At 51.4% G+C, this 23,167-nt stretch overlaps 1 protein-coding gene across 1 annotated transcript in view; it reads left to right on the top strand.

Moving 5' to 3' along the window:
- The first annotated feature begins 295 nt into the window (after positions 1-295).
- The window catches only part of septin3 (septin 3), a 172,972-nt gene continuing 150,100 nt past the window's right edge, over positions 296-23,167 (top strand). Inside the window, exon 1 of the mRNA XM_072491975.1 lies at positions 296-534. Within this exon, the coding sequence (XP_072348076.1) occupies positions 525-534 (10 nt within the window). The 5' untranslated portion in view covers positions 296-524. The remainder of the gene's footprint in view (positions 535-23,167) is intronic.

Below are 23,167 nucleotides of genomic sequence, written 5' to 3' on the forward strand. Positions count from 1 at the left end.
TATCCTGCTGATAATCTTACTGCCTCTGTCCATCCTGTGAGAGAGGCTTCTGCCCAATGCGGGGCAGGGAGCTAGCACCAGTTAAAACACAGATTGGGGCAATTTCTCACCCCGGGGGGGAAATGGGTACGAAACGTGTGAAATTCTGCACAAACGTGGGGGCGTTGGATTTGAAGAGTTAACCCTGGCTGCACTCTGGGCACACACACAATCAGCATCAGTGAAGTGGCTCCGTATCCTCGTCTGTGTCGAGGCTTCTTGGGGCTGGGGTCTCAGCTGTTAATGGGCGGAGACAGAGTCTCCGGGGGGGAGTTAGAGGGAGGTTCGGGAGCTGTGATGGTGGAGCCAGACTCAATTAGTATTCAGCTCAGGTGACGCCAGTGTCAGACTGAGGGCCATCATCGCTGGAAACACAACAAAATAATATCAGGTTATATCGAGACATCATTCGAAAGGTCCTGACGGGCAGAAGCCAAATTGGAGAAATAAACCAGGCTCGGTGTGGGACTGAGCAGCCCTCCCAGATGTGGAAAGGTAACCCGTTTTCCTCCATGTCTTTGTTGTTTTCTGTCTGCCTCTGTGATGATGCTGGGTCCGTACAACCTGCTTCATCCATCTCCCAGTTACTGAATCGCATTTCCCCCCACACAGCCTTCCATTTCTGTGGAATATTCCCATCTCTCCCCCCCCCCCTCCCACCTCTGCTATTTAATTTGCTGGACAAACTGTGAGGGGGGGGGGGGGAAATAAGAATCCTCTTTTTTTTTGCTTTGGAAATTAAAAAAAATTAAAAATCGAATCATTAACTATCTGGGGTCCCCGTCATCTCCAACAAGATTCGCAATTTTCAATTATTTTAAAGATGAGACAGATTTATTGTTGGTGTTTATATATCCGACTGACTCGAATCACTGCTCACAGAGGCTGGCCCGCATTTGAAAGCTTTGTCGATCACGTATGGCTCATTTCTGTGCCCTAATTATGGGTTGTCTCTGTGTCTGCTGCTTCTGTCAAGCGACTGATAATCAGGGGAAATCTCTGCTGTGTGAGCAGAGGGCAGACGGACCTCTGGGCACAAACAGGCAGGTTTGAGTGGGAGAACGGTGCTGTTTAAATGGTGAATCGGGGCCAATGTTACCGAGAGCTCTCTCTCCCTCTCTCTCTGTGTGACAGCCAGCAGCAACCCGGGGCTGTACCTTCGCACTCTCCCGACACAAAGCCAAGCAGCAGGGGAGCTGCACATTTCCACCAGGACGATGCTATTCAGGCTTTGCCCATTGAGGCAGGTATCATTTTAAATTGCTGAGAATGGGTACGGTGCCCGCATTCGCCCCAGAACCTCTGTCTCTTTCGGTGTGCCAGCCTCACATCGAATATTGAAATTGAGGCACGATCAATTTGGCTGGAGCCGAAGTTGAATCCAAACTGAGGCTTTATCAGTATCTGGGGCGAGATTCTCCGACCCCCCGCCGGGTGGGAGAATCGCCGGGGGCTGGCGTGAATCCCGCCCCCGCCGGTTGCCGAAGTCTCTGGCACCGGATACTCAGCGGGGGCAGGAATCGCGCCGCGCCGGTTGGCGGGCCCCCCCGCTGGATTCTCCGGCCCGGATGGGCCGAAGTCCCACCGCTAAAATGCCTGTCCCGCCGGCGTAAATTAAACCACCTACCTTACCGGCGGGACAAGGCGGCGCGGGCGGGCTCCGGGGTCCTGGTGGGGGCGCGGGGCGATCTGGCCCTGGGGGGTGCCCCCATGGTGGCCTGGCCCGCGATCGGGGCCCACCGATTCGCGGGCGGGCCTGTGCCGTGGGGGCACTCTTTCCATTCCGCCTCCGCCACGAGACTCCCTCCACTGCGCATGCGCGGGAATGCCGTCAGCGGCCGCTGACGCTCCCGCGCATGCACCGCCCGGAGATGTCATTTCCGCGCTAGCTGGCGGGGCGAAAATTCGTCCGGCGCCGAGCTAGCCCCTTAAGGTTGGGGCTCGGCCCCCAAAGATGCGGAGCATTCCGCACCTTTGGGGCGACGCGATGCCCGACTGATTTGCGCCGTTTTGGGCGGCAGTCGGCGGACATCGCGCCGTTTCCGGAGAATTTCGCCCCTGAAGTGTGGCCTCCTACAGCAGCTGACGAAATGGCTGCGATCTGGAGGACACGCATATTTATAACCCGGCTCCTGGGCGGAGCTGGCATGCAGGGGCCCAGGTGAACCTGTAGTGCAGGTTCTACCGTACAACCCTTAATATAGGAACACAGTGCTTTACCACAGATATAAAACATCTCAGGAGAGATTCACACTCTTTAATAATGTACCGATTGGTAAATCTCCCTTGTCTCAATGTTGATATTGGAAATGGTTTATAAGGAGGAGGTGTTAGCAATTCTGGAAAGTGTGAAAATAGAGAAGTCCCCTGGGCCGGATGGGATTTATTCTAGGATTCTCTGGGAAGCTAGGGAGGAGATTGCAGAGCCTTTGGCCTTGATCTTTAAGTCATCTTTGTCTACAGGAATAGTGCCAGAAGACTGGAGGATAGCAAATGTTGTCCCCTTGTTCAAGAAGGGGAGTAGAGACAACCCCGGTAACTATAGACCAGTGAGCCTTACTTCTGTTGTGGGCAAAATCTTGGAAAGGTTTATAAGAGATAGAATGTATAATCATCTGGAAAGGAATAATTTGATTAGAGATAGTCAACACGGTTTTGTGAAGGGTAGGTCGTGCCTCACAAACCTTATTGAGTTCTTTGAGAAGGTGACCAAACAGGTGGATGAGGGTAAAGCAGTTGATGTGGTGTATATGGATTTCAGTAAAACATAGAACATAGAACATAGAAAATACAGCACAGAACAGGCCCTTCGGCCCACGATGTTGTGCCGAACCTTTGTCCTAGATTAATCATAGATTATCATTAAATTTACAGTGCAGAAGGAGGCCATTCGGCCCTTTGAGTCTGCACCAGCTCTTGGAAAGAGCACCCTACCCAAACTCAACACCTCCACCCAACACCAAGGGCAATTTGGACATTAAGGGCAATTTATCATTGGCCAATTCACCTAACCCGCACATCTTTGGACTGTGGGAGGAAACCGGAGCACCCGGAGGAAACCCACGCAGACACGGGGAGGACGTGCAGACTCCGCACAAACAATGACCCAAGCCGGAATCGAACCTGGGACCATGGATCTGTGAAGCAATTGTGCTATCCACAACGCTACCGTGCTGCCCTTAAGAACAAATAAATCTACACTATATCATTTTCCCGTAATCCATGTACCTATCCAACAGCTGCTTGAAGGTCCCTAATGTTTCCGACTCAACTACTTCCACAGGCAGTGCATTCCATGCCCCCACTACTCTCTGGGTAAAGAACCTACCTCTGATATCCCTCCTATATCTTCCACCTTTCACCTTAAATTTATGTCCCCTTGTAATGGTGTGTTCCACCTGGGGAAAAAGTCTTTGACTGTCTACTCTATCTATTCCCCTGATCATCTTATAAACCTCTATCAAGTCGCCCCTCATCCTTCTCCGCTCTAATGAGAAAAGGCCTAGCACCCTCAACCTTTCCTCGTAAGACCTACTCTCCATTCCAGGCAACATCCTGGTAAATCTTCTTTGCACCTTTTCCAGAGCTTCCACATCCTTCCTAAAATGAGGCGACCAGAACTGTACACAGTACTCCAAATGTGGCCTTAACAAAGTTTTGTACAGCTGCATCATCACCTCACGGCTCTTAAATTCAATCCCTCTGTTAATGAACGCGAGCACACCATAGGCCTTCTTCACAGCTCTATCCACTTGAGTGGCAACTTTCAAAGATGTATGAACATAGATCCCAAGGTCTCTCTGCTCCTCCACAATGCAAAGAACTCTACCGTTAACCCTGTATTCCGCATTCATATTTGTCCTTCCAAAATGGACAACCTCACACTTTTCAGGGTTAAACTCCATCTGCCACTTCTCAGCCCAGCTCTGCATCCTATCTATGTCTCTTTGCAGCCGACAACAGCCCTCCTTACTATCCACAACTCCACCAATCTTCGTATCGTCTGCAAATTTACTGACCCACCCTTCAACTCCCTCATCCAAGTCATTAATGAAAATCACAAACAGCAGAGGACCCAGAACTGTCTGACAACATCGTATTTACCCTTCCCCCAATTGTAAACCTTGCCCTGTTGCACGTACCTATGTGAGAAATATGAGAATGACTAGAGCGAGGGTAGGTCCGATCAAGGACAGTAGCGGGAGATTGTGTATTGAGTCTGAAGAGATAGGAGAGGTCTTGAACGAGTACTTTTCTTCTGTATTTACAAATGAGAGGGGCGATATTGTTGGAGAGGACAGTGTGAAACAGATTGGTAAGCTCGAGGAAATAATTGTTAGGAAGGAAGATGTGTTGGGCATTTTGAAAAACTTGAGGATAGACAAGTCCCCCGGGCCTGACGGGATATATCCAAGGATTCTATGGGAAGCAAGAGATGAAATTGCAGAGCCGTTGGCAATGATCTTTTCGTCCTCACTGTCAACAGGGGTGGTACCAGGGGATTGGAGAGTGGCGAATGTCGTGCCCCTGTTCAAAAAAGGGACTAGGGATAACCCTGGGAATTACAGGCCAGTTAGTCTTACTTCGGTGGTAGGCAAAGTAATGGAAAGGGTACTGAAGGATAGGATTTCTGAGCATCTGGAAAGACACTGCTTGATTAGGGATAGTCAGCACGGATTTGTGAGGGGTAGGTCTTGCCTTACAAATCTTATTGAATTCTTTGAGGAGGTGACCAAGCATGTGGATGAAGGTAAAGCAGTGGATGTAGTGTACATGGATTTTAGTAAGGCATTTGATAAAGTTCCCCATGGTAGGCTTATGCAGAAAGTAAGGAGGCATGGGATAGTGGGAAATTTGGCCAGTTGGATAACGAACTGGCTAACCGATAGAAGTCAGAGAGTGGTGGTGGATGGCAAATATTCACCCTGGATCCCAGTTACCAGTGGCGTACCGCAGGGATCAGTTCTGGGTCCTCTGCTGTTTGTGATTTTCATTAATGACTTGGATGAGGGAGTTGAAGGGTGGGTCAGTAAATTTGCAGATGATACGAAGATTGGTGGAGTTGTGGATAGTAAGGAGGGCTGTTGTCGGCTGCAAAGAGACATAGATAGGATGCAGAGCTGGGCTGAGAAGTGGCAGATGGAGTTTAACCCTGAAAAGTGTGAGGTTGTCCATTTTGGAAGGACAAATATGAATGCGGAATACAGGGTTAACGGTAGAGTTCTTGGCAATGTGGAGGAGCAGAGAGATCTTGGGGTCTATGTTCATACATCTTTGAAAGTTGCCACTCAAGTGGATAGAGCTGTGAAGAAGGCCTATGGTGTGCTCGCGTTCATTAACAGAGGGATTGAATTTAAGAGCCGTGAGGTGATGATGCAGCTGTACAAAACTTTGGTAAGGCCACATTTGGAGTACTGTGTACAGTTCTGGTCGCCTCATTTTAGGAAGGATGTGGAAGCTTTGGAAAAGGTGCAAAGAAGATTTACCAGGATGTTGCCTGGAATGGAGAGTAGGTCTTACGAGGAAAGGTTGAGGGTGCTAGGCCTTTTCTCATTAGAACGGAGAAGGATGAGGGGCGACTTGATAGAGGTTTATAAGATGATCAGGGGAATAGATAGAGTAGACAGTCAGAGACTTTTTCCCCGGGTGGAACAAACCATTACAAGGGGACATAAATTTAAGGTGAAAGGTGGAAGATATAGGAGGGATATCAGAGGTAGGTTCTTTACCCAGAGAGTAGTGGGGGCATGGAATGCACTGCCTGTGGAAGTAGTTGAGTCGGAAACATTAGGGACCTTCAAGCAGCTATTGGATAGGTACATGGATTACGGTTAAATGATATAGTGTAGATTTATTTGTTCTCAAGGGCAGCACGGTAGCATTGTGGATAGCACAATTGCTTCACAGCTCCAGGGTCCCAGGTTCGATTCCGGCTTGGGTCACTGACTGTGCGGAGTCTGCACGTCCTCCCCGTGTCTGCGTGGGTTTCCTCCGGGTGCTCCGGTTTCCTCCCACAATCCAAAGATGTGCAGGTTAGGTGAATTGGCCAATGATAAATTGCCCTTAATGTCCAAATTGCCCTTGGTGTTGGGTGAAGGTGTTGAGTTTGGGTAGGGTGCTCTTTCCAAGAGCCGGTGCAGACTCAAAGGGCCGAATGGCCTCCTTCTGCACTGTAAATTCAATGATAATCTATGATTAATCTAGGACAAAGGTTCGGCGCAACATCGTGGGCCGAGGGGCCTGTTCTGTGCTGTATTTTCTATGTTCTATGTTCTATGATCCCTGCGGTACACCACTGGTAACGGGGATCCAGGCTGAATATTTGCCATCCACCACCACTCTCTGACTTCTATCGGTTAGCCAGTTCATTATCCAACTGGCCAAATTTCCCACTATCCCATGCCTCCTTACTTTGTGCAGAAGCCTACCATGGGGAACTTTATCAAATGCCTTACTAAAATCCATGTACACTACATCCACTGCTTTACCTTCATCCACATGCTTGGTCACCTCCTCAAAGAATTCAATAAGATTTGTAAGGCAAGACCTACCCCTCACAAATCCGTGCTGACTATCCCTAATCAAGCAGTGTCTTTCCAGATGCTCAGAAATCCTATTCTTCAGTACCCTTTCCATTACTTTGCCTACCACCGAAGTAAGACTAACTGGCCTGTAATTCCCAGGGTTATCCCTAGTCCCTTTTTTGAACAGGGGCACGACATTCGCCACTCTCCAATCCCCTGGTACCACCCCTGTTGACAGTGAGGACGAAAAGATCATTGCCAACGGCTCTGCAATTTCATCTCTTGCTTCCCATAGAATCCTTGGATATATCCCGTCAGGCCCGGGGGACTTGTCTATCCTCAAGTTTTTCAAAATGCCCAACACATCTTCCTTCCTAACAAGTATTTCCTCGAGCTTACCAATCTGTTTCACACTGTCCTCTCCAACAATATCGCCCCTCTCATTTGTAAATACAGAAGAAAAGTACTCATTCAAGACCTCTCCTATCTCTTCAGACTCAATACACAATCTCCCGCTACTATCCTTGATCGGACCTACCCTCGCTCTAGTCATTCTCATATTTCTCACATATGTGTAAAAGGCCTTGGGGTTTTCCTTATCCTACCCGCCAAAGATTGTTCATGCCCTCTCTTAGCTCTCCTAATCCCTTTCTTCAGTTCCCTCCTGGCTATCTTGTATCCCTCCAATGCCCTGTCTGAACCTTGTTTCTTCAGCCTTACATAAGTCACCTTTTTTCTCTTAACAAGACATTCAACCTCTCTTGTCAACCATGGTTCCCTCATCTCTTCCCTGCCTGACAGGGACATACATATCAAGGACACGTAGCACCTGTTCCTTGAACAATTTCCACATTTCACTTGTGTCCTTCCCTGCCAGCCTATGTTCCCAACTTATGCACTTCAATTCTTGTCTGACAACATCGTATTTACCCTTCCCCCAATTGTAAACCTTGCCCTGTTGCACGTACCTATCCCTCTCCATTACTAAAGTGAAAGTCACAGAATTGTGGTCACTATCTCCAAAATGCTCCCCCACTAACAAATCTATCACTTGCCCTGGTTCATTACCCAGTACTAAATCCAATATTGCCCCTCCTCTGGTCGGACAATCTACATACTGTGTTAGAAAAGCTTCCTGGACACACTGCACAAACACCACCCCATCCAAACTATTTGATCTAAAGAGTTTCCACTCAATATTTGGGAAGTTAAAGTCGCCCATGACTACTACCCTATGACTTCTGCACCTTTCCAAAATCTGTTTCCCAATCTGTTCCTCCACATCTCTGCTCCTATTGGGGGGCCTATAGAAAACTCCTAACAAGGTGACTGCTCCTTTCCTATTTCTGACTTCAACCCATACTACCTCAATAGGGTGATACTCCTCGAACTGCCTTTCTGCAGCTGTTATACTATCTCTAATTAATAATGTCACCCCCCCCACCTCTTTTACCACCCTCCCTAATCTTATTGAAACATCTATAACCAGGGACCTCCAACAACCATTTCTGCCCCTCTTCTATCCAAGTTTCCGTGATGGCCACCACATCGTAGTCCCAAGTACCGATCCATGCCTTAAGTTCACCCACCTGTGTAAAGCGTTTGATATGGTTCCCCATGGTAGGCTACTGCAGAAAATACGGAGGCATGGGATTCAGGGTGATTTAGCAGTTTGGATCAGAAATTGGCTAGCTGGAAGAAGACAAAGGGTGGTGGTTGATGGGAAATGTTCAGACTGGAGTCCAGTTACTAGTGGTGTACCACAAGGATCAGTTTTGGGGCCACTGCTGTTTGTCATTTTTATAAATGACCTGGAGGAGGGCGTAGAAGGATGGGTGAGTAAATTTGCAGATGACACTAAAGTCGGTGGAGTTGTGGACAGTGCGGAAGGATGTTACAAGTTACAGAGGGACATAGATAAACTGCAGCGCTGGGCTGAGAGGTGGCAAATGGAGTTTAATGCAGAGAAGTGTGAGGTGATTCATTTTGGAAGGAATAACAGGAAGACAGAATACTGGGCTAATGGTAAGATTCTTGGCAGTGTGGATGAGCAGAGAGATCTCGGTGTCCATGTACATAGATCCCTGAAAGTTGCCACCCAGGTTGAGAGGGTTGTTAAGAAGGCGTATGGTGTGTTAGCTTTTATTGGTAGAGGGATTGAGTTTCGGGGCCATGAGGTCATGTTGCAGCTGTACAACACTCTGGTGCGGCCGCATTTGGAGTATTGCGTGCAATTCTGGTCGCCGCATTATAGGAAGGATGTGGAAGCATTGGAAAGGGTGCAGAGGAGATTTCCCAGAATGTTGCCTGGTATGGAGGGAAGATCTTGTGAGGAAAGGCTGAGGGACTTGAAGCTGTTTTCGTTAGAGAGAAGAAGGTTAAGAGGTGACTTAATTGAGGCATACAAGATGATCAGAGGATTGGATAGGGTGGACAGTGAGAGCCTTTTTCCTCGGATGGTGATGTCTAGCACGAGGGGACATAGCTTTAAATTGAGGGGAGATAGATATAGGACAGATGTCAGAGGTAGGTTCTTTACTCGAGAGTAGTAAGGGCGTGGAATGCCCTGCCTGCAACAGTAGTGGACTCGCCAACACTAAGGGTATTCAAATGGTCATTGGATAGACATATGGACAATAAGGGAACAGTGTAGATGGGCTTTAGAGAGGTTTCACAGGTCGGCGCAACATCGAGGGCCGAAGGGCCTGTACTGCGCTGTAATGTTCTATGTTCAAATGGGGGGGGGGGGGGGGGGGGGGGGGGGATTTTCAGGTCCCCCAGCTGCGTGATTCTCGGCCGCACGCCATTCACTGCTAGCGGGATTCGCTCTTCCCGCGCTTGTCAATGTGATTCCCTGTTATAGCCCCCCGGCATCGCCAGGAATCGGGTGGGTGGGGGTGTACTGCTGTTGATCTCCAAATTTCTTTCCCTGTCAGTCTGGCCTCAATAAAAGTTGAGACGGATTCGCACGTAAACAGAAGTTATTTATTTAGCTTGCAAGCTTGAATCATCTTACAGAAATGTAACAGGACATCCAGCCTCTTACACTCCAGAAAACGACTGAACTAACAGACAAAGGGATCTCTGCAAAAGCTTGAATCATCTTACAGAAATGTAACAGGACATCCAGCCTCTTACACTCCAGAAAACGACTGAACTAACAGACAAAGGGATCTCTGCAAAATCAGTTCAAATGGTATCAAGTTTCACATACTCGACGGACATAGGTCAGCCTATGTCCCTCCTGACCTGTTCGATCTATTCTGATTGGCTCACTTCCAATCCCTTTCTCTGGCCCCTATCAATGCAGCCTCACTCTTATAGACACACCTCTTCCTGCTTTTTCCATGCGGTCTCGAATTCCTTTGTCCCTAACTGCAAGAATCAAAGTGGCTTATTTCTACATTACATTAACTAGTATCTCTAAAGTAACTATTTTATATCACATTCGTCATTCCCTCCTTTTATCATTCCATGATAACCGAACTATCCAATCTATAGCTACGGTTCCTCATCTAAAAAGATTCGTCGCTGCATTTCCAATTCCTGTCTTAGCCCCCCTTCATCTGCTTCACCCTCATGGATTTTAACAGTTAAAATTTTTTTTCTCGGTGATTGGGGCGGTGATCTGATCTAGTGCACCCCGCATTCTACCCATCACACATTTAAGGGTGGCCAGGCCCACAAAGATGCAGCCGATAGCTACCACTAGATACATGGCCATATTTATCAACCAGTCCTTCCATCCTCCAGATCCCCAGTTACCCCAAGAGTCAGGATCCTGCATCCCGTCCAAGTGATCCCGTATGCGATCCATAAATGTAGTAATGTTAGCGGTCAAGTCCTGAACACCCATGATCCACTTGCCCTGCACTATGGCGCATACCCCACCCTCACGGGCCAGAAGATAGTCAAGAGCATACCGGTTCTGCATTGCAAACAACCGTAGCTGAGACAACTCCTTGGTTATTGCCCCGAGGGCTCCCAAGGTTTCATTTCCCAAGATGGTAAGGCCGCAAATAAAATAATTCTGATCACTAACAGCCAAGGAACCCCCCACACCTCCCAGTGTCAATACGCTCAGAATTCCCCACCCGGCTGAGTGGCCCCGGTTGGGTGCGAGAACCTGAGGTTTTTTCCAGTTCTCGCAAAATTCAGCAGAGACTGCCCGGCGTGCTAACTGATTATGCAGGTTCCACGCCGAAGGGCAGGGGACTGTGGTAGGGACTAGAGTCCCTATAGCAATTCGGCGGGGAAATGGGGTGACAAAACGTTGGTCGCCGTACCATTAAATAAAAAGTAGTATCCTTGTTCCGTGTGGAGACTAGCATCACAATCAGCATATCGGTTGCGTAAGGACCTCCCAGTAGCCCAGTTTATCCAATTTTGAAATGCCCATTCGGGCCGCCCAGCAATGCGGAAAGCCCTATTCCCAACAGTGATATGAGAGACATTCGCCCAGCCACAAAGGAGCTGGAGGCCAGCGTTCAATGGAACGCAAGTGGTGTTGTAACAAACGCATTGGCCAGATGCCTGGGTGATATGGCACCTCCTGTCCGTACAGGTGGGAAACAGACATGTTATATTTGTGTCCACCTCTACCAGCAAACAGCCGTACCCTTCACTGCTGAAGCAATTCTCGTACGACCGGGAATCCCTATTGGGAGTGAAGTGGCTAGGTATGTACGCCCTCCACCGTCGCAGCCTATCGTACTGTGAATGGGAATTATCCCGAGGGAGGGGAAGGCAAATAGCCGGTGGTGCTGAACCCGGATCGTAAGGAAGAGTGACGTGCTCGGGCAATGGCTCGGAACGCTGACAATGAACCACCGTTTGGGGAGTGCCCCAAAGCGGTGAAACAGAAAATAACCTAGACACCGCTGCGGGGTTTGGGTAGCAGACAACCCGTCCCTGGCCATACAGACGGTGGTAAATCTGGTAGAAGAGATTCATACTACCAGGGTTTTCCTCAGTTTGGCCTTTAATTAACTTAAGTGCATCTCCCGGTAACCTACGTTCTAGCTGTACTTCCCTTCTCACACGCCCCGTCCTCTCTCTAGTCCCTTTCTCTTTCTCATGGTCTCTTCCTACTCTCTTCTGACAGCCTGATGTTACCTTTATTGTACCACTTTTAACACATCCAAAATCAAATTTACATGTATTCCAAAAACAAGGCAATGTCCATATAATGTTCCCTTCCCATCGCCGGGGCCGGTGCAGCTGCTTCATGACTCCCGCATTCTCCTTAACTTTGATGACCTTCCATGAGTCGATACCATGTCCTCGTATATGGGGGCAGTGAAGAACATCACCTTTGCATAGGTGATGTATCCTTGTAGATTGGTTGGGGCTACACAGATACATAATATTCCCCTTTTCCATGTCCATCGCCAATAACACGCCAAGCGAAGTGAGGCCAAATATCAGACAGACGATGCGTAGCCACTCCATCATGCTCCACACCTGTAAAATAGCACTGGAGAAGGGAGGCAGGTTAGTATCCGACCCTTTACAGTAGTGGAGATGGACTTAATTTACAGTGATGTAGGTGGACCCAAGCACTTCGCCCCTCCACTTTAACTGCTGTGGGGGTGGTAAGGAGAACTTGGAAGGGCCCGTCCCATCGCGGCTCCGACCCCTTCCTAGTCCAATTTTTGACCATTACATAACTACCGGGCTGGACTGAAAGTGAGCTAGGTACTGGGGGCAATGGCTGGTGAGCCACGCGGACTTGGCCATGGAGTTCCTTGAGCACTTGCGTAAGGGCTAGAACATAGGTGGTCATTTCTTCAGTCATCTGATGAAACTGAACCCGTCTGGGAACCTGCAGGCTCCAAGGAGTTCTAAGAGGCCTGCCATAGAGAATCTCGGCGGGAGAGAGCCGGGCCGGTCCCGCAGGTGTAACCCGCAGCTGGAAGAGGGCAACGGGGAGCAACTTAAGCCACGTCAGTCCCGTGTCTGCTCTTAATTTAGCCAATTTAGTTTTGAGGGTCTGATTGTGTCTCTCAACCACCCCGGCTGCCTGCGGTCTATAAGCACAGTGTAACTGCTGGCGTATGCCCAACTGGGAGCAAAACTCCTTGTTAATTTTTCCAATAAAATGAGGCCCATTATCAGAACTTAACTGAGCTGGTATACCGTACCGGGGAATGATTTCCCTCATCAAGACTTTAACCACAGGAGCAGCTTTACTATAGATAGTCGGATACGCCTCGACCCATCTGCTGAACACATCCACAATGACCAAAACATATTTATAACATTGACACCTTTCCAACTCAATGTAATCCATTTGGAGCGTCTCAAAGGGACCACTGGGCAACGGGGTTTGCCCCATCCCACAAGGGATACCTTTTCCGGTGTTATATTGCTGACAAATCAAACACCGATTACTGATACTTTGGGCCAACCCCTGCATTTTAGGGTGCCACCAAGTGTCCAGCAACAAATCACTAGTCCCTCGAGCCCCACAATGAGTTGCAAAGTGTACACATTCGATGACCCATAAAGCCAGTACATCAGACATACAAGTCTGATGTGCTGGCGTGGTCCATAAAGAGGGAACAGAATCATATGTACAACCTAACCGTTTCCACATTTGTTTATCACTCTCAGGAGCGTCCTCCTGTAACCTTATGACGTCTGGCATTGGCTTGTCAGAAGCAGACACATTCATAGTAGATCGTTTAGTCTGACTTAACATTTTAGGCACCATCACTTGCTGAATTTGTGCGGCTGTGCGCGCTGCACAATCTGCTCGTTCATTACCAACGTCAACTGGGGTTGTACCATTCGTGTGGGCAGCGCATTTAATAACGGAAATCTGCGCTGGCAGAAGGAGGGCCTGCAGTAGGTCATTAACTAAACCCCGGTGGGATATTTGACCACACATAATCATGTCAGGTTGTTCTGACGAAATGTCACTCAAATCGCCCCTTATTGTGGTAGTTTCCTGAATCAAGGCTAAACAGTCGTGGCCAGGTGCGTCTTCATGGACAGGGGGACCACTAAGAAAACAGGCTGGATTGATAGTGGTACAGTATTTAAATGTCAGACGTGGATTGTTCAAAAGGTATATCTCATACCTATTCTGACGAGCTGCGGTAAGATGCTGACCATTCGCCCCATATCCCTGGCATGGTACTGGTCATGGACCTGACGTGTAATATGAGGGCTTACCGAAGCTGACTGTGGCCATAAATGTGGTGATATTGTAACAAAATCGGCTGTACCTTCTTTTCCCGTGACTGTGGCTGTAACCTTGACTGGCCATTCGGTCTCAAGTAATGGCCGGTATTTGTCCTCCAACTCCCTGTTTCGTCCAGTTCTGTCATAGGCCAGGGTAACGTGATGCAGTGATAGTGGCTGTTCAATGTCTAACGTCCACCACTGGGGGGTGATAGAAATATAGCACTGTTGTCTCATCCTCCTCTTCGCTGATCCACCCACCCAAAGTCACTATATTGGAGCTCCTGCTGGTAAACTACCATTTCTGCCGCTTGTTGGGATCGCAGATCATCCTTTTTCATTACATACTCAGTCTTAACCTTTGTAACTGAGCCTCCTTCTTGGCCTACACCCTCCTTCCAGTAAAATCTGACTGCCCTTGCCATCTGGGAAGGGTCGTTCTCTGTCCAATTCATGTTATTACATTTCACAGCAGTAACCACAGAAGGTGGTAGGCAATGCATTAACATAGCACAGTATTGAGGGGAATTCTGACCAGTTTGATACAGCAAATCGCCTGACTGCCCCCGGTAGATTTCATTAAAACGCCCCAGACATTCCTATGGCTCGTCAATCTTCCTAGGTTTTAGGTCTAAGATAACAGAAAGATTTATGGGCCTTTGAAATGTGCTATTCAACGCATTCAAGATCTGTGTCCTTCTTTTCTCTATTTGCTCTCTTTTTTTTAAAACTTAAAAATGTTTGAAAATTCAAATTGAATTACTGCAACTTGCAAGCTTAGCTCTGATCTCACCTCAGAACTAAATTTACAATTTGCTTAACACAAACTTGTATAACATTTACAACTTAATTATTTCTTTATCTTAACAATTTTTCTTTTAACAAGTTTTTTTTCTGTTACATACACATAATTATTAGCAAAATCAACTATCATAAGTATTAGCAAAATCAATTATCATCTCCAGATTGACACTTTTTAAAATGGTGTCCATGATCTTCTTTAAGTTTCTATTAATCTCCAGATAAAATGAGATAAACCTTATTTCAAGTAAGTAAAATTTAAGATTCTGGCAATTTCAATCAATTGCTTTCGAAAATAATAACTTTTATCAAAGAGGTGGAGAAACCCACTGGTTTCCTTTAATTAATTCAAAACGTAACTTTGCTGGTGTTCACTGACTCAAAGGAAAGGTATCCGATTACACTGCAGACTGGTGCTGTTATCTCAAGGCCTGAGTGAGAAGCACTGTCTGTTTTCAACTCCGCCTGCTGCTGTTAACCCTTTGAGAGACTTCTGCTTCAACCTCACAATCTCAACTAGACCTCGGAACTTTACAGTCCAAGGAGACAATTTTAGCTTAATCAACTATATATTTAAAACACTCACACATAGAGTTGAACCATCTTCAGATTTAAAAACAGTTATACTGGACTGAACCTTCATTAATTAAGTCACATCAGCCTCTGACCCCTAATAATAGACTGAACCTTTATTATTTAAGTCACATCAGCCTCTGAACCCTAATAATAGACTGAACCTTTATTATTTAAGTCACATCAGCCTCTGAACCCTAATAATAGACTGAACCTTTATTATTTAAAGTCCCATCAGCCTCTGAACCCTGATAATAGACTGAACCTTTATTATTTAAAGTCCCATCAGCCTCTGAACCCTGATAATAGACTGAACCTTTATTATTTAAAGTCCCATCAGCCCAAAACCCTAACCCAAGCCGAAACAACAATATGAAATCCCATCAATTAAAGTGCTAATCCCCAGACTGACCTGTGATTTCGTCGAGGCGGTCTTTCTGTGCCAACCGCGAGTGACCAGACTAATCAGACGATAAGAAGAGGGGAACAATCAATGCTGGTCGTTTTCCATTTCTACATTGAGGGCCCTTTGTTCCCGTCCTCCTGTTCATAATCAGTCTAATTCTGATTTCGCAGTTGGATCAGGATCGCCCAGAGAAATCCCGGATTTCGGCACCAAATGTTGATCTCCAAATTTCTTTCCCTGTCAGTCTGGCCTCAATAAAAGTTGAGACGGATTCGCACGTAAACAGAAGTTATTTATTTAGCTTGCAAGCTTGAATCATCTTACAGAAATGTAACAGGACATCCAGCCTCTTACACTCCAGAAAACGACTGAACTAACAGACAAAGGGATCTCTGCAAAATCAGTTCAAATGGTATCAAGTTTCACATACTCGACGGACATAGGTCAGCCTATGTCCCTCCTGACCTGTTCGATCTATTCTGATTGGCTCACTTCCAATCCCTTTCTCTGGCCCCTATCAATGCAGCCTCACTCTTATAGACACACCTCTTCCTGCTTTTTCCATGCGGTCTCGAATTCCTTTGTCCCTAACTGCAAGAATCAAAGTGGCTTATTTCTACATTACATTAACTAGTATCTCTAAAGTAACTATTTTATATCACATTCGTCACTGCCGGCGCAAGAAGTGAATGTCAACAGCCGGAGGAGTCCTGGGCGGGATTCCCCATCAGCCGATGTCGCAATCGGGAAACGGGATTGGCGGAGAATCTGGGCGGCGCCTGCTGGAAATCGTGGCCGGCTCTGGGTCCTGACGGAATGCCGTGTTCCGGAGCTGGGCTCTGACGGAATGCCCTGCTCGGTAGGCAGGCCCAGGTCGGGGGCCAGGCCACCATGGGGGTCCCCCCAAGGTCAGAACCCCCTGCCTCCCCACCCCCCCCCCCCCTCCTGGGACCGTCCCCGCACACTGACCTGCCAGGTCCTGCCGTGCGTGAGGTCAGACTGGCCAAAACGTTACTGCCACTCGGCCAATCGGTACCCGGAGAATCGCCAGGGGGGCCGCCGTCAACGGCCCCGACCAGCAATTGCGGGAATCCCGCCGGCTCCAGAAATACGCCGCCAGAGTAGCCGGCGTTGGGGCGGGTTTCGTGCCACCCCCCCCCGCCGGGATTCTCCAAACCTGGCTCAGGGTCGGAGAATCCCGGCCCATATTCTTGATGTTTTTTAAATTCATTTACAGGATGTGGGCGTCGCTGGTTCGACCAGCATTTATTGCCCATCCCTAATTGCCCCTGGAGAAGGTGGTGGTGGGCTGCCTTTTCGAACTGCTGCAGTCCCTGAGGTGTAGGTACACCCACTCTGCTGTTAGGGAAGGGGTTCCAGCATTTTGTCCCAGCGACAGTGAAGGAACGGCCGATATATTTCCCAGTCGGGGCGGTGAGTGACTCGGAGGGGAACCTCCAGGTGGTGGGGTTCCCGGGTATCTGCTGCTCTTGTCCTTCCAGATGGTAGCGGTCGTGGGTTTGGAAGGTGCTGCCTAAGGAACCTTGGTGAGTTACTGCAGTGCATCTTGTAGATGGGACACACGGCTGCCACTGTGGGTCGGTGGTGGAGGGAGTGAATGTTTGTGGAAGGGGAGCAATCAAGCGGGGCTGTTTTGTCCTGGATGGTGTCGAGCTTCTCGAGTGTTGTAGGAGCTGTGCTCATCCAGGCAAGTGGAGAGTATTCCATCACACTCCTGACTTGTGCCTTGTAGATGGTGGACAGACTTTGGGGGGTCAGGACGTGAGTCACTCATTACCTGCTCCTGTACCCACAGTATTTATATGGCTCGGCCGGTTCAGTGTCTGGTCGATGGCTAGCCCCAGGATGTTGCTGATCTCACAGATGTCCTGTCCTGCTCAGGAAGAATTGTTCATGGTTAGAGGTTCGACAATAAAGAAGGATCTGAAGCTGTAACTGTCTCTCGCGAAAAGAAGATACTGCCCCGTGTCCCCGATACTGCCCCGTGTCCCCGATACTGTCCCGTGTCCCCGATACTGTCCCGTGTCCCCGATACTGCCCCGTGTCCCCGATACTGCCCCGTCTCCCCGATACTGCCCCGTGTCCCCGATACTGTCCCGTGTCCCCGATACTGCCCCGTGTCCCCGATACTGCCCCGTGTCCCCGATACTGTCCCGTGTCCCCGATACTGTCCCGTGTCCCTGATACTGTCCCGTCTCCCTGATACTGTCCCGTCTCCCTGATACTGCCCCGTGTCCCTGATACTGTCCCGTGTCCCCGATACTGCCCTGTGTCCCTGATACTGTCCCGTCTCCCTGATACTGCCCCGTGTCCCTGATACTGTCCCGTGTCCCCGATACTGTCCCGTGTCCCCGATACTGTCCCGTGTCCCCGATACTGCCCCGTGTCCCTGATACTGTCCCGTCTCCCTGATACTGCCCCGTGTCCCTGATACTGTCCCGTGTCCCCGATACTGCCCCGTGTCCCTGATACTGTCCCGTCTCCCTGATACTGCCCCGTGTCCCTGATACTGTCCCGTGTCCCCGATACTGTCCCGTGTCCCTGATACTGTCCCGTCTCCCTGATACTGCCCCGTGTCCCTGATACTGTCCCGTGTCCCTGATACTGCCCCGTGTCCCCGATACTGCCCCGTCTCCCTGATACTGCCCCGTGTCCCCGATACTGCCCCGTGTCCCCGATACTGTCCTGTGTCCCCGATACTGTCCCGTGTTCCCGATACTGCCCCGTGTCCCTGATACTGCCCCGTGTCCCCGATACTGTCCCGTGTCCCTGATACTGCCCCGTCTCCCTGATACGGTCCCGTGTCCCTGATACTGCCCCGTGTCCCCGATACTGTCCCGTGTCCCTGATACTGCCCCGTGTCCCCGATACTGCCCCGTGTCCCTGATACTGCCCCGTGTCCCCGATACTGTCCCGTGTTCCCGATACTGTCCCGTGTTCCTGATACGGTCCCGTGTCCCTGATACTGCCCCGTGTCCCCGATACTGCCCCGTGTCCCTGATACTGTCCCGTCTCCCTGATACGGTCCCGTGTCCCTGATACTGCCCCGTGTCCCCGATACTGTCCCGTGTCCCTGATACTGCCCCGTGTCCCCGATACTGCCCCGTGTCCCTGATACTGCCCCGTGTCCCCGATACTGTCCCGTGTTCCCGATACTGTCCCGTGTTCCTGATACGGTCCCGTGTCCCTGATACTGCCCCGTGTCCCCGATACTGTCCCGTGTCCCCGATACTGTCCCGTGTCCCTGATACTGTCCCATGTCCCTGATACTGCCCCATGTCCCTGATACTGTCCCGTATCCCTGATACTGTCCCGTGTCCCTGATACTGCCCCGTGTCCCTGATACTGTCCCGTGTCCCTGATACTGTCCCGTGTCCCTGATACTGCCCCGTGTCCCTGATACTGCCCCGTGTCCCTGATACTGCCCCGTGTCCCTGATACTGCCCCGTGTCCCTGATACTGCCCCGTGTCCCTGATACTGCCCCGTGTCCCTGGTACTGTCCCGTGTCCCCGATACTGTCCCGTGTCCCCGATACTGTCCCGTGTCCCCGATACTGTCCCGTGTCCCCGATACTGCCCCGAGTCCCTGATACTGCCCCGTGTCCCTGATACTGCCCCGAGTCCCTGATACTGTCCCGTCTCCCTGATACTGTCCCGTCTCCCTGATACTGTCCCGTCTCCCTGATACTGTCCCGTCTCCCTGATACTGTCCCGTGTCCCTGATACTGCCCCGTGTCCCTGATACTGCCCCGTGTCCCTGATACTGCCCCGTGTCCCCGATACTGTCCCGTGTCCCCGATACTGTCCCGTGTCCCTGATACTGCCCCGTGTCCCTGATACTGCCCCGTGTCCCTGATACTGCCCCGTGTCCCTGATACTGTCCCGTGTCCCTGATACTGCCCCGTGTCCCTGATACTGCCCCGTGTCCCTGATACTGCCCCGTGTCCCTGGTACTGTCCCGTGTCCCTGATACTGCCCCGTGTCCCCGATACTGTCCCGTGTCCCCGATACTGTCCCGTGTCCCCGATACTGCCCCGAGTCCCTGATACTGCCCCGTGTCCCTGATACTGCCCCGTGTCCCTGGTACTGTCCCGTGTCCCTGATACTGCCCCGTGTCCCCGATACTGTCCCGTGTCCCCGATACTGTCCCGTGTCCCCGATACTGCCCCGAGTCCCTGATACTGCCCCGTGTCCCTGATACTGCCCCGTGTCCCTGATACTGCCCCGTGTCCCTGATACCGCCCCGTGTCCCTGATACTGTCCCGTCTCCCTGATACTGTCCCGTGTCCCTGATACTGCCCCGTGTCCCTGATACTGCCCCGTGTCCCTGATACTGCCCCGTGTCCCTGAGACTGCCCCGTCTCCCTGATACTGCCCCGTGTCCCTGATACTGTCCCCGTGTCCCTGAAACTGTCCCGTGTCCCTGATAATGTCCCCGTGTCTCTGATACTGTCCCGTCTCCCTGATACTGCCCCGTCTCCCTGATACTGTCCCGTGTCCCTGATACTGCCCCGTGTCCCCGATACTGTCCCGTGTCCCTGATACTGCCCCGTGTCCCCGATACTGCCCCGTGTCCCTGATACTGCCCCGTGTCCCCGATACTGTCCCGTGTTCCCGATACTGTCCCGTGTTCCTGATACGGTCCCGTGTCCCTGATACTGCCCCGTGTCCCCGATACTGCCCCGTGTCCCTGATACTGCCCCGTGTCCCCGATACTGTCCCGTGTCCCCGATACTGTCCCGTGTCCCTGATACTGTCCCATGTCCCTGATACTGCCCCATGTCCCTGATACTGTCCCGTGTCCCTGATACTGTCCCGTGTCCCTGATACTGTCCCGTATCCCTGATACTGTCCCGTGTCCCTGATACTGCCCCGTGTCCCTGATACTGACCCGTGTCCCTGATACTGTCCCGTGTCCCTGATACTGTCCCGTGTCCCTGATACTGCCCCGTGTCCCTGATACTGCCCCATGTCCCTGATACTGCCCCGTGTCCCTGATACTGTCCCGTGTCCCTGATACTGCCCCGTGTCCCTGATACTGCCCCGTGTCCCTGATACTGCCCCGTGTCCCTGGTACTGTCCCGTGTCCCTGATACTGCCCCGTGTCCCCGATACTGTCCCGTGTCCCCGATACTGTCCCGTGTCCCCGATACTGCCCCGAGTCCCTGATACTGCCCCGTGTCCCTGATACTGCCCCGTGTCCCTGATACTGTCCCGTCTCCCTGATACTGTCCCGTCTCCCTGATACTGTCCCGTCTCCCTGATACTGTCCCGTCTCCCTGATACTGTCCCGTGTCCCTGATACTGCCCCGTGTCCCTGATACTGCCCCGTGTCCCTGAGACTGCCCCGTCTCCCTGATACTGCCCCGTGTCCCTGATACTGTCCCCGTGTCCCTGAAACTGTCCCGTGTCCCTGATAATGTCCCCGTGTCTCTGATACTGTCCCGTCTCCCTGATACTGCCCCGTCTCCCTGATACTGCCCCGTGTCCCTGATACTGCCCGTGTCCCTGATACTGCCCCATGTCCCTGATACTGCCCCGTGTCCCTGATACTGTCCCCGTGTCCCTGATACTGCCCCGTGTCCCTGATACTGTCCCGTCTCCCTGATACTGTTCCGTGTCCCTGATACTGCCCCGTGTCCCTGATACTGTCCCGTCTCCCTGATACTGTCCCGTCTCCCTGATACTGCCCCGTGTCCCTGATACTGTCCCCGTGTCCTTGATACTGTCCCGTGTCCACGATACTGTCCCGTGTCCCCGATACTGTCCCGTGTCCCCGATACTGTTCCGTGTCCCCGATACTGTCCCGTGTCCCCGATACTGTCCCGTGTCCCCGATACTGCCCCGTGTCCCTGATACTGTCCCGTGTCCCTGAGACTGTCCCGTGTCCCTGATACTGTCCCGTGTCCCTGATACTGTCCCGTGTCCCTGATACTGTCCCGTGTCCCTGATAATATCCCGTGTCCCTGATACTGCCCCGTGTCCCTGATACTGCCCCGTGTCCCTGATACTGTCCCGTGTCCCTGATACTGTCCCGTCTCCCTCATACTGTCCCGTCTCCCTGATACTGTCCCGTGTCCCTGATACTGCCCCGTGTCCCTGATGCAGTCCCGTGTCCCTGATACTGCCCCGTGTCACTGATACTGCCCCGTGTCCCTGATACTGTCCCGTGTCCCTGATACTGTCCCGTGTCCCTGATACTGTCCCGTCTCCCTGATACTGTCCCATGTCCCTGATACTGCCCCGTGTCCCTGATACTGTCCCGTGTCCCTGATACTGCCCCGTCTCCCTGATACTGTCCCGTCTCCCTGATACTGCCCCTTGTCCCTGATACTGTCCCGTCTCCCTGAAACTGCCCCGTGTCCCTGATACTGTCACGTGTCCCCGATACTGTCCCGTCTCCCTGATACTGCCCCGTGTCCCTGATACTGTCCCGTCTCCCTGATACTGTCCCGTCTCCCTGAAACTGCCCCGTGTCCCTGATACTGCCCCGTGTCCCTGATACTGTCCCGTGTCCCTGATACTGCCCCGTGTCCCTGATACTGCCCCGTGTCCCTGATACTGCCCCGTGTCCCTGGTACTGTCCCGTGTCCCTGATACTGCCCCGTGTCCCCGATACTGTCCCGTGTCCCCGATACTGTCCCGTGTCCCCGATACTGCCCCGAGTCCCTGATACTGCCCCGTGTCCCTGATACTGCCCCGTGTCCCTGGTACTGTCCCGTGTCCCTGATACTGCCCCGTGTCCCCGATACTGTCCCGTGTCCCCGATACTGTCCCGTGTCCCCGATACTGCCCCGAGTCCCTGATACTGCCCCGTGTCCCTGATACTGCCCCGTGTCCCTGATACCGCCCCGTGTCCCTGATACCGCCCCGTGTCCCTGATACTGTCCCGTCTCCCTGATACTGTCCCGTGTCCCTGATACTGCCCCGTGTCCCTGATACTGCCCCGTGTCCCTGAGACTGCCCCGTCTCCCTGATACTGCCCCGTGTCCCTGATACTGTCCCCGTGTCCCTGAAACTGTCCCGTGTCCCTGATAATGTCCCCGTGTTTCTGATACTGTCCCGTCTCCCTGATACTGCCCCGTCTCCCTGATACTGTCCCGTGTCCCTGATACTGCCCCGTGTCCCCGATACTGTCCCGTGTCCCTGATACTGCCCCGTGTCCCCGATACTGCCCCGTGTCCCTGATACTGCCCCGTGTCCCCGATACTGTCCCGTGTTCCCGATACTGTCCCGTGTTCCTGATACGGTCCCGTGTCCCTGATACTGCCCCGTGTCCCCGATACTGCCCCGTGTCCCTGATACTGCCCCGTGTCCCCGATACTGTCCCGTGTCCCCGATACTGTCCCGTGTCCCTGATACTGTCCCATGTCCCTGATACTGCCCCATGTCCCTGATACTGTCCCGTGTCCCTGATACTGTCCCGTGTCCCTGATACTGTCCCGTATCCCTGATACTGTCCCGTGTCCCTGATACTGCCCCGTGTCCCTGATACTGTCCCGTGTCCCTGATACTGTCCCGTGTCCCTGATACTGTCCCGTGTCCCTGATACTGCCCCGTGTCCCTGATACTGCCCCGTGTCCCTGATACTGCCCCATGTCCCTGATACTGCCCC

The sequence above is a fragment of the Scyliorhinus torazame genome, chromosome 29 (genome assembly GCF_047496885.1).
Source record: "Scyliorhinus torazame isolate Kashiwa2021f chromosome 29, sScyTor2.1, whole genome shotgun sequence".
Lineage (NCBI taxonomy): Eukaryota > Metazoa > Chordata > Chondrichthyes > Carcharhiniformes > Scyliorhinidae > Scyliorhinus > Scyliorhinus torazame.